The 11,693-nt window shown below is 39.4% G+C and overlaps 1 protein-coding gene across 4 annotated transcripts in view; it reads left to right on the forward strand.

Annotated features, from left to right (window-relative positions):
* Positions 1-6,011, forward strand: part of BMP2 (bone morphogenetic protein 2) — a 19,003-nt gene extending 12,992 nt beyond the window's left edge. For 3 of the 4 annotated variants that reach the window (XM_019644580.1, XM_019644584.1, XM_019644583.1), the window contains one exon: positions 2,431-6,011. In XM_019644580.1, coding sequence (XP_019500125.1) covers positions 2,431-3,275 — 845 coding nt within the window. In that variant the 3' untranslated portion in view covers positions 3,276-6,011. The remainder of the gene's footprint in view (positions 1-2,430) is intronic. The other variant, XM_019644582.1, reaches the window with a different exon arrangement.
* Positions 6,012-11,693: the final 5,682 nt, after the last annotated feature.

The following is an 11,693-nucleotide window of genomic DNA, read 5'->3' on the forward strand; positions in this document are numbered from 1 at the left end:
TGTGTGTGTGTGTGTGTGTGTGTGTGTGTGTGTGTGTGTTAATAACTACTTTTTCTGATTTATGGATTTGGATTCAGCGTTTTTGTTGCAGTGTTTTCTCTGGGCACCTTCGTTAATCCAGCTGGTCAGCAAATGCCCTGGATAATTTGCCTTCCTTTCCCTGCTCTTTAAAAGAAAAGAGGGTGTTCTTAGGTGTGCTGGCCTTCAGAGACGTCAGTAGCTCAGGCCCAGGTCTGGCTTTGGGTCATTGTGTCTGAGGGACGTGGCTGATTTTTACCTCACTCCTTTTCCCTCTGGTATCCTTTTTCCTCTGGTAGCTGGTGGCTTCTCTGCTGAAAGAATGCCTTCAGCGGAAACATCAGAGGGCTCCTGAATTGCAAGGAGGAGAGGAAAGAAGGAGCTAAATACAGTTCTTAATGCTTGTTGGGAGCCACTGAGGCGAGCCCTGGTTCCATTGTGGGAGGGTTATTTTAAAAATAGTGCCTGGCCTGAAGTACTATTTGCTTACAATGGGGTTTAGAAAGTGGTTGACTCCGTGCAAGGTGTCCTTAACAGATATGGATTAGTAGGCATGAGGGGACTAAGGAAGGGATCATTTGTTAGCCTGATAGTCTCCATGTTCGAGTAAGGAACTTGAGAAGATCTTTCTATTATAAGTCCCTGGCTGCCCACTCATGGCCCCCACTCTTATTCCTTGGCCAACACTAGTGGTGCTTCTACTCACTTTTATATTATTCAACAAAAAGGCACTTTAAACTATGTTCCTAGCAATTGATACTTGAACGTGAAGTGTCCTTTAAAAGCTTTATGCTCCAAGGGCAGTCCACCTGGGAGCTTGCTGAAAATGCAGAATCACAGGCCCCACCCCAGACCCACTAACTCAGAATCTGCATTTGACGATTTGAGGTGTCCTATGTGTTTTGTGTGAAGGTTAACGTTTGAGAAGCCTCACATGAGAGAATTACTCCATAATTTGGTATAAACTGCCCCTGTTGAACTCAGTGCTTCCACTAAGCTTGCAATGATGACTTGCTTTAATGATGAAGCAACAGGTAGAACCTTCGAATGAGGGATCTGAAGTGGTTCCGCTTTACCAAGGCATCTAGATTCCATGAAGAACTTATAGCTGTTTGATGACGGAGAAATACAACCGTAAAGTTAATGAAAATATGGTACCCTTTTACAGTGATGACATGGAACCAGGACTAAATAGATTTTTGTTTGCATTCATCCTGAATGAAACAGATACATTTTTTTGACAGAGAAATGACAGGATATGGTAAAGCTAGAAGAGAATAAACCCAAATATCTCAAATTCTAGTGCCGTGTAGTATCAATTTAATAATGTGTACCTTTGTTGACTTGCAGACTATAGCATTCAAGGTGCTGTGTTTTTTTTTATTGTTTGCTTGGAACATATTGAAATTCAGGAATCTTAAGTCAGAAAGAGTTTTATGCATAGCCTACTTAAATGACTATTTTGAAATAATGATGATATAGAATGATTATTCTGTAATAGGATGAGATTATCACTTGCGTTATAACTACCATAATGTCATTTTTATAGATTTTTATCAATTTCGTTTTTGGTTTTGTGTCTACCCTGTAGCCTGTTCTTCGGTAGGTGTTTGTTAATCTGATTTGTTTTTTGAAAAGATAAAGGAATTACAAACAGGAGAGTCATTTATTTCTTCCAAAAGCATCTAAAATGAGATTTTTATTTTTGAGGTCATAAGGAGGTGAGAGAACAGACAACACTTGGGAAGTTATTTCTCTTGAAATTGTCTGGCCTTAATTACTACAGTGTCCCAGTACCACCCTTATGTTTCCAAAGCAGTAGATTCCTGTACATGCCTTTGTCCCTGGATTTTTGAGTAAAATAGTAGGGTGTGCTTTGCAAAATGTCATCATTGCTGTTGAGTTTCAGAGTCTTTAATTAGGAAACTGAAATCTGTATATCGAGATTTGTAAATCATCTAAATTGCAGAGCAATGTTTTAGAATACTGCTTAAGGGATTGACATTAAAGCCTTTTTCTTTTTACGAAATGCAATAATTTCCTCAAATCCTCAGTCATTAGACCTCTACTAACTATAGTGCTGACTTTTTTTTGCCCTAAAGTCTGTGAATTCCAAAGAAATGCTTCACCATTTCCCCCATTATTATAGCCACCTGGAAGCAGTATTCATGCATTGGATTAAAAACATAACAATGATGAAATTTGGTTTCATGGCATACATATTGATACAAAGATATAGAAAAGGGAGACTATTTTTATCTACAGGAGGAATTCTTATTTTCTGGTTGCAGACTTTTACATGGGTTAAATCAAACCCCGAAATGAGGTTGATAAATTCATATGTAATCAGGTTGTCATTACTTATCTTACCCAAGTATTTTTCTTCTTTTCCACCTTTTCATATCAAATTAGAATCTTTGGAAGAACTGCCAGAAATGAGTGGAAAAACAACCCGGCGATTCTTCTTTAATTTAACTTCTATCCCCACCGAGGAGTTTATCACCTCAGCAGAACTTCAGGTTTTTCGGGAACAGATGCAGGAAAATTTGGAAAACAATAGCAGTTTCCATCACCGAATTAATATTTATGAAATTTTAAAACCTGCAACAGCCAACTCGAAGTTCCCCGTGACCAGACTTTTGGACACCAGGTTGGTGAACCAGAATGCAAGCAGGTGGGAGAGTTTCGACGTCACCCCTGCTGTGATGAGGTGGACTGCACAGGGCCTCGCCAACCACGGATTTGTGGTGGAAGTGGCCCACTTAGAGGAGAACCAAGGTGTCTCCAAGAGACACGTTAGGATTAGCAGGTCTTTGCACCAAGACGAGCACAGCTGGTCACAGATAAGGCCATTGCTAGTGACTTTTGGCCATGATGGAAAAGGACATCCTCTCCACAAAAGAGAAAAGCGTCAAGCGAAACATAAACAGCGCAAACGCCTTAAGTCCAGCTGTAAGAGACACCCTTTGTACGTGGACTTCAGCGACGTGGGGTGGAATGACTGGATCGTAGCCCCCCCAGGGTATCATGCATTTTACTGCCACGGGGAATGCCCTTTCCCCCTGGCCGATCACCTGAACTCCACTAATCACGCCATTGTGCAGACGTTGGTCAACTCAGTTAACTCTAAGATTCCTAAGGCGTGCTGTGTCCCAACAGAACTGAGTGCTATCTCCATGCTGTACCTTGACGAAAATGAAAAGGTTGTATTAAAGAACTATCAGGACATGGTTGTGGAGGGTTGCGGGTGTCGTTAGCACAACAAAATAAAATAAAAATAAAATATATATATATATATATTTTAGAAAAAAAAACAACAAAAAAACCCAAGTTGACACTTTAATATTTCCCAATGAAGACTTTATTTATGGAATGCAATGGAGAAAAAAAAAACACAACTATTTTGCAAATATATTTATATCTACGAAAAGAAGTTGGGAAAACAAATATTTTAATCAGAGAATTATTCCTTAAAGATTTTAAAATGTATTTAGTTGTACATTTTATATGGGTTCAACCCCAGCACATGAAGTATAATGGTCAGATTTATTTTGTATTTATTTACTATTATAACCACTTTTTAGGAAAAAAATAGCTAATTTGTATTTATATGTAATCAAAAGAAGTATTGGGTTTGTACATAATTTTCCAAAAATTGTAGTTTTCAGTTGTGTGTATTTAAGATGAAAAGTCTACATGGAAGGTTACTCTGGCAAAGTGCTTAGCACATTTGCTTTTTTGCAGTGCTACTGTTAAGGTCACAAGTTCAAGTCCAGAAAAAAAAAAAGTGGATAATCCACTCTGCTGACTTTCAAGATTATTATATTATTCAATTCTCAGGAATGTTGCAGAGTGGTTGTCCAATCCATGAGAACTTAAGTCCTTATTAGGTGGAATATTTGGATAAGAACCAGACATTGCTGATCTAATATAGAAACCCTCCCCCCACCCCTTAATTTGCAGAAAGAATAAAGCAGGACCAATAGAAATAATTAGAAAAATGATGAAGCTGCAGGAAAGTGAATGATGGTTTGTTGTTCTTCTTTCCTAAATTAGTGATCCCTTCAAAGGGGCTGGTCTGGCCAAAGTATTAAATAAAACGTAAGATTTCATTATCGATATTGTGGTCATGTATAATTAAAACTGTATGTAGTGGCCCTCATGAAGAGTTGGAAATTGATTTGTATTTAACTTTTACCTCATTTGGGAGCTCTTTATGATCAGAAGGACCCATTTTCTAACTTTGCCCAACTCCCAGCAAAATTTGCCAATCATGTGTTCTGCCTGCCCCGTTCTCTGTTCCATCAGCTTGCTTTTCTTTCCAAGGTTGTGTGTTTGAACACATTTCTCCAAATGTTAAACTTATTTCAGATAATAAATATCAAAGCTCTGGCATTTCAATCTATAAAGTCCAACCTGTAAGAGAAAATGATGCGTTTGTATAACGTTCACAGTGATTACCTTGGGTTTGCATGTTTTTGCTTCTGAGGTTACTCATTTTCCAGGGAGGTGGGAAAAGGGCAAGGAATGGTTGGAAATTTGCAAGCAAGTCATTTGATAATTCATATCTGCACCACAGGAATTACCAATGATTTAGTATTTCACATGAACCTCTTCAGGGCAGAATGATTTAAGAGAAAACCAAAGCTACAAAACAGGCAAAACCTGGGGAACCCAAGATAAAGTTTCAGAGATGATATCCCATGCAACGGAGGCAATGGTGCCAAAAAAATTAGAAAGGGAAAGTGTCTGAGATCAGCTTCTGCAAGGACATCTGCCAATTGGACTGAAGCCCAAGCACAATGAACTCAAATTAGGCTGCTCAGAATGAACACTTAACAGTGGCAGGGCTTCTGTGCTCTGGGCTGAAATCAGACCCAAGGAAGGGTTTGGTGGGCAGGTATGTTGGGAACCCACATCTCCCCACTATTTTAATGGAAGTATTTTAGGTCCATTTCTAGGACTTGGTGTCACCTCCGATCCTTCTATTGACTGGTGAGGCCTAGTTCTAATCTCCTTTCCTAGCCCTGCCTTCAAATTGGCTGAAAAAAAAAATAGTGTTTGTAATGGAACAGACTGTTAGACTCAGATTCTTCCAAAAATAAACTTAGGATGACCATAAATGTAATTAACATTTTGGGGGTGATAGGTTGAAACTTGCCTTGGGATTATGTAGATCCTCTTTTCCAATGAATAACTAGTTACCTTTTAGTCCTTCTATTTTTGCAATCTTAGAGTTTGTTTTTATCCCTATCCCTATGGCCCTTGCATTGGTGAGGGCCATTAGGATCAGACCCCACTCGGTAGGGCACATCAGCTCTGTCCTCTAGCCATTATTCACCTGCTCTTGCTATGAATATGAGGAACAGACGACACAATCTTACCATCTTAAAAAAAATAATGACCCATGTTTTCTCACCTGCAAATACTCTATAGAGAGTAAGGATAGCACAAGAATTTCCATCCATTTGGCAGTTCCATCAGTTCTTTTGATATCTCTGCTTCATTGGTAATGATTTTCTTGGTTAAAATGGTTTTCAATGGTATCAACTCAAATGTGTTCTTGTGCATGTTTTTTTCTAATATATATATATATATATATGTAAGTATCTATACACAAATATATGTGTAAACATATACACATATACAATATGTAATATGTATAAATATACATATGAAGAATTATGTAATATATATTACATATGTATAGATGATGGCATTTTCAGTTTCAGTTTAATTGCAGAGGTTTTGTAAGAGCTGACCCTCTTGGCAGCTCACTGGAGAAACAGAATATTCTTACATTCTACATTTTCACAGACATTTTGGCTCACGTTCTTCATTATGAGAAAAAAACATGTCACAACCCCATGACACTGAATCGCTTGTATCTCCAGTCACTATTCTGTCGGAACCTTTGAATCCTTTTAGAGGTCACACTTTAAAAAGTGCAGTAGTTTCTAAATTTTGAGGGATCGCCTTTCGAAATTGATTAAATTGTGTCACCTGTTTTTGTGCTTGTCTGGGCTGTGTCATGCGCCCTTCTGGCAGGGTTTTAACCTCTATGGCGGGCCCAGAGTGCTCAGTTCATTTTTCGACTTCAAAATTGGGGAGGAGGAGGATGAGTGGTTTACACATTTATCTGTGCTTCCATCTTTTCGTGATTTCTGCTCCAATTGCTACTTGAAATTGTATCTCAAGAGGCCAAGAATGGAGGGATGATCTGTAAATTTGGCGATCTATATAGCAAGCTACATAATCACGAGGTAATCTAAGTGTTCCATATTTTTCCCTCAGTTTTTTTTTACTGGAGGTGAAAAAATCATTTGTACAATTCAAAGCACTTTTAAACAGCATATTTCTATTCTACAGTCATATTAGTATTAAGGTTGAGTCACTGAATGTTAGATACCACAATCCCTCAATCTGCTATAAGGCACAAGGAACCATAGTCTTACTGTAAAGAATAATGGAACTGAAGAATAAGTGTGATATCGATGGGTAATCATAAAGAAGTAAGAATGCCCTGGCACTATTACTTTTCTGTTTTATTTTTTGCAGGGGTTGGGTCGGGTGAGATGGGGGAGAAAACGCAGGCCTGGTTTACTCGGGTAAATTGCTTTTCCTCTTCCCTCCACCACCCTGCTGACATAAATTACAGCCTTATGGTAGTCTTCCAGGGCAGAGTTTCTGACCATCTCCTGGCTCTGCAGACTTCAAAGTGAACTTCAACCTAACTCGGGGGAGCCAATGCTCTCAGTAAGACTTCTTAGATTTTAATGTGCATACGAATCACCAGGACTGCCTCAGGGAGAAGGCAATGCTAATGGGTCTACAGACCTATTGGGATCAGGTTACAATATAGATTCTGTTTCAGTGAGTCTGAGGTGGAGCCCAAGATTTTGGATTTCTAACATGCTCCCAGGTGAAGCTGTTACCGCTGTCCCAAGGACTACACTGAGTAGCCAGACTAATAATTAACTTCTTCATTACAGCAGCAGAATGTGGGACCAAGCCTAGGTCCCTCTAACAAGGAGCACTTACAGGGAAAAACAAACAACAAAACCTGTATATAGGATGGCATTTGAATGCATTTCACCATACCTGAAATGATGCCCTGCATATTTTTTTTTTTTCAAAGGCATTCTTTTCCCCCACAAGATGACTGGCAATTTTGTGTTCTAGCCACCCTCAGACATGAAAACACTTGGTTGCTTATCTTGTAAAATCTGCTTCGCTTGCTTGCTTGGGCATGTACATAGTCAGTTTAGTCAAATACGTGTCAGTACATCTATGTGGATGGGGGAGCAGGTGCAAGCCCTTAACGCACTTGAAAAAAGTTTAACACTTAAGTCAGTCCACTGAGTTGATCCCGTGTGATCTTAGTGCCAAGCGTCTGAGCTAAAAGTTTTCCCTTTGAAGGCAGCAAATAGATGTCATACATTTGAAGCATTTGTTTATACTAAAAATGATGCTTGACTTTTTTTTTTTTTCAAGTTCTAAGACAGTTCACTGTACACCACCACTGAGCCTAGAGGGTGATATAAAGCTGCCCAAGCTGGTATTTGAGGTTTGATTTAATGGAGATTGGAATTTGTGATGTCGTGGCTGGCTTCAAATAAGGTGCTGAAGTGAATAGGCTTAGGCTAGAAAAAGCAAAAGGAATCGATTTCCCTCTGCAAAGGGGGTCAACAAAGAAATAACTGTGTTGGCACCTCCTTTTCAGCCCAATGTCCAATGTGGGTCATCTGTGTAGCAGCCTCATTTCACTTTTTAGGAGAGCACTTGGAAGATGTCTTACAAGCAACGCAGATTTGAATATTGGTTGAAGAAATGCTGGAATGAATGGATTAATCTCAAATATACCCTTTATATATAATATACACACATATCATACATCTACACCTATGTATAATATATACATATATATTGGGTTGTCGGAAAAGTCATGACGTGTGTTTTTCTATGTTTTTCATTGCAAAAATGCATCATGACTTTTCCGACAGCCCAATACATACACATATATTCATATATATATATATATATATTTATAATATAGGTATATATTATATATACACACACCGAAGGAAACATTTCAATTTCTTTTTATCTGGAGTCCAAATGGTGACGGTAGGGTGTCTAATCTTTGTATCCGTTGGGTTTATCATTTCGTTTAGGTCTCTATGTTTTGCATTGAGTCCCTCTGAAGTGCTTAAGTAGCACACCAGACACCACTTGTACTCCCTTCCAAGCCTGTGTTTGCCCCGAGCCCTGGGACCCCCTCCAAGGCAGTGCCCAGCGGCGTGCATTATTGTTGCCATCCGCTCGGATGAGATCTCCCTGCAAACCACTGATTTGCTTCAAGCTTCCCTCGTAAGGAGCAGGATTTCATCTGGACTGCATTTACACTGGAACCACTTGGCCACAACGCTATGAGAGAATAATTATTGAACTATTTTACTGTACAACTATTTCCAAATTGTTGATTTTTTATTGATTTCAGGAGGCAAGCTAATTGCCCCATGGCAACTTGATGTGAACGTTTAATGAAGATCAGGAAACAGAGTTTATGAAAAGCTTTTGTATAGTAACTGCAAAGTTTCAAGAACTGTTTTATACTTCCTGACAGTGCTGGGCCTAGCTTAATGGTTTGTTTTTATTACTTAAGAGTGTAAACCTTGCTTTAGCCTGGTGTGTGGAAACTATACCTCATCCCGCATTACGCATTTTCAAGTTGCTTTTTACTCACTCCCGACTTCCTTTCCTGCCATCTACACTTAGGGACTTTTTCTGTTTTAATTGTCTGAAAGCAAGTTTCTATCTTTGCATGCTGAGAATCTGACACACACACACACACACACACACACACACACACACACACACTCATGAAGTTAAGTGTCTGTATTGTTTCACTTTGTTTTGGGTGGAGTTTCTTTTCAGCACTCGGTTGCTAGACAACCAAGCTGACAAAAGTTAAAGATTGAAAAGGCATTTTTAAAGATGTTGAATCTTGGCAGCTGAATATTTTATCTTTGTCTGTATATGGAAGGCTTAATTTTCTTACCAGGTTTCCCTGGCCTTTTGTTGGATAGATGGCTGGTAGGAGATTTTGTGAAGTTGAGCTCTTACGGCATTATCTGTTTGAGAATTTTCTTAAGTGTTGTTCCCATTTGCTGGAACACGCTTCCCACCTGGATGAACAAAAAAAAGCCAGCTTCGTTTCCAAGGGTGTGTTTTAAATCACTAATAAAGTTGAGCTCCAGCTCACAGCTGCTTCGATTGTTGCAAAGCAAAGAAGTAGAGAAAGGATTGCTTTTCTGAGGCAACATTCAGAGACACATGACTTCAGTTTGTGAAGAACACTGTCTCCATTTGTTTCTTTGGTAGATGGTATTGGAAATTTTTTTTTTTTAATTCTTAAAAGCCTGATTTTAAATCAAAGTCATTTAAATTGCTCATTTCAGTGAGATGTTTCAGGAGCATGTTATAAATACATGATCTTTATATATCTGCCAAGTTGGACGTGTGTTCACAAGTTCATCTTGCATGTGCACACTATTTGTAGCTGATGTGCCTTCCTCACTCCAGGTCTGCCCTTGTTCCTCGTACATCCTCTGAGATGCTGCCTCTTGGTCTGTCCTCTTCACAGGGTTCCCTATGCTGAAATTCAGTCAAATCCATGGAAAACTTGACCAACTTCACTGATTCATTTATGGGCAGGGTTTCCTGGCACGGGGATCAAACACGGAGACCTGAAGTTTGTTCATCATAGACTGTCTTGGAAATTAGGATCTTCTGAAGCCCATCTGGCCTGTGCATGTACATTTGACAGAATGTTCTCTCATAAAGAAACCTTACCACTTACTGAAAACTTGCTCAGTCACATGGTGTGACCAGTAAACCCACAGTCCTCACCAGCACATAAGCAGTGTCAATAGTATAAAGTATGACAAGAATAATGCTTAAACACCAGGGCCTTGAGATGAGTCATGGCAATCAATAGGTGAGCTAAATAGAAATAGGGAAATAGGCCCAGGAAAAATTTAAATATTTTCTAATCTCTTAGCATTTGGTGTGTTTGCTGCCTGAAGATAGCTTGGTTGGGTAAAAGAAAATGAAGAGAACTGAAGAAGTTAGGGGTTGTTTGTTGTTAAACAAACAAACATATCAACACACACACACACACACACACACACACACACACACACACAGAGGGTGCCAAAAAAATGTATACATATTTTAAGAAAGGAAAACTATTACAATTTGTAATAATATATACCGATAACAAAAGATTAATACAAGTGACATTTAACTTCTGCAATTACAAGAGGTGCCCAAAGTGGTTACCATCAGCATCCAGACACTTCTGATTACGGTGAACTACTGCTTGAGCAATGCTGACCAAAGTGTCCACTTGTATACCTTTTTTTGGCACCCCCAGTATATGAGATCCATGCATCTTTCATGAGTGGAGGGGTGATTTTAAAATACTATCTTAGCACAATAACTCCTGTGGTGATGCTACAAAGCATTTTACCTGTGGAGAGAAAGGCTCAGAAGTTACTTTTGATGGTTTCCTTTTTATTGAATTGTGAAGAAAGAACAGCTGAAAGAGAGCTGAAGGCTGAGAATTCTAGAATCCTCTTACCAATGACAGCGACCCTAAAAAAATATATATTCCCGCCCTGAGGAAATATATCTCTGGAAGGTTGTCATATTAGATAACACTTAAGTGAGCTCCAGCTCCCCTCTTTCTTGTGAAGCACCTTTCATGCCTGAATATCACTGTCACTGATGAGGCCTGGTGGAAGTCTGGCTGCCTGAAGGACACTTTCCTTATGCCTTTGTTTTACTCACCCCTTGGTGCACTCATGAGTTCACTAAGGTACTTTTAAGGATATGACATGAAGCAGCAGAGAGAGTATTGCTAGACATTCCTAAAATACAATCAGGTGCCTTCTCACGGCATGGCCGGCAGTGTCTCAGATTCCATTCCCAGATCATTAAGGTAGGACATTGAAACTGTGACGGGCTGTTCATTCTAGGGAGATTAATTAAGGAACTTCTCTGGATGGGGGACAAATCCATGTATTATGTACCATTTCTAGGAAGTTCAGGGGGATGGCAGCATTTCAGCCCCTCTAGTATAAAAATAAGAAGCTCCCTCTATGACAGCTGTTGCCAAAACACAACTCTCAGGACCCACAGGCTGTCCAATGATGAAGTGAGTTAAGCGGTGGGCCTTCATCAAGAGGACAAATTGGTACCTTTTCTTCTGTCCTCATCAGTCTCCCAATTCTCAAAAAACCCATTAGAATTTTCCTATACTTCTATTTTATATTCAGCTCTCTTTCTCACTCTGTTTCTCTCTCCCTTCCTCTGGGTATCAGGACCTTTTGTGGAAATAAGAAAATATGTTAGTGAAAGAGGAGCTGGAAAAGCCCACTTGGCTTGATACAAAGGGAGAGAGATTCGGTCATATGTCAACACAAATTTGAGAGAGTTTGTTGAACCCAATTCAGACTGCCCTGAAGGTCTCTCCTGAGATGCCAGCTTGGAGAACGAACAAGATCCTATTGTGATTTTTCTTTTCCATGGTGATGGAACTGAGTTTTGGGAGAGGAGTAACTCCACAGACTTCCCTCTTGGAAAATGCTCGTGGTGGGGGAGAAATTGCT

This window comes from Hipposideros armiger, unplaced genomic scaffold, assembly GCF_001890085.2.
Source record: "Hipposideros armiger isolate ML-2016 unplaced genomic scaffold, ASM189008v1 scaffold_89, whole genome shotgun sequence".
NCBI lineage: Eukaryota > Metazoa > Chordata > Mammalia > Chiroptera > Hipposideridae > Hipposideros > Hipposideros armiger.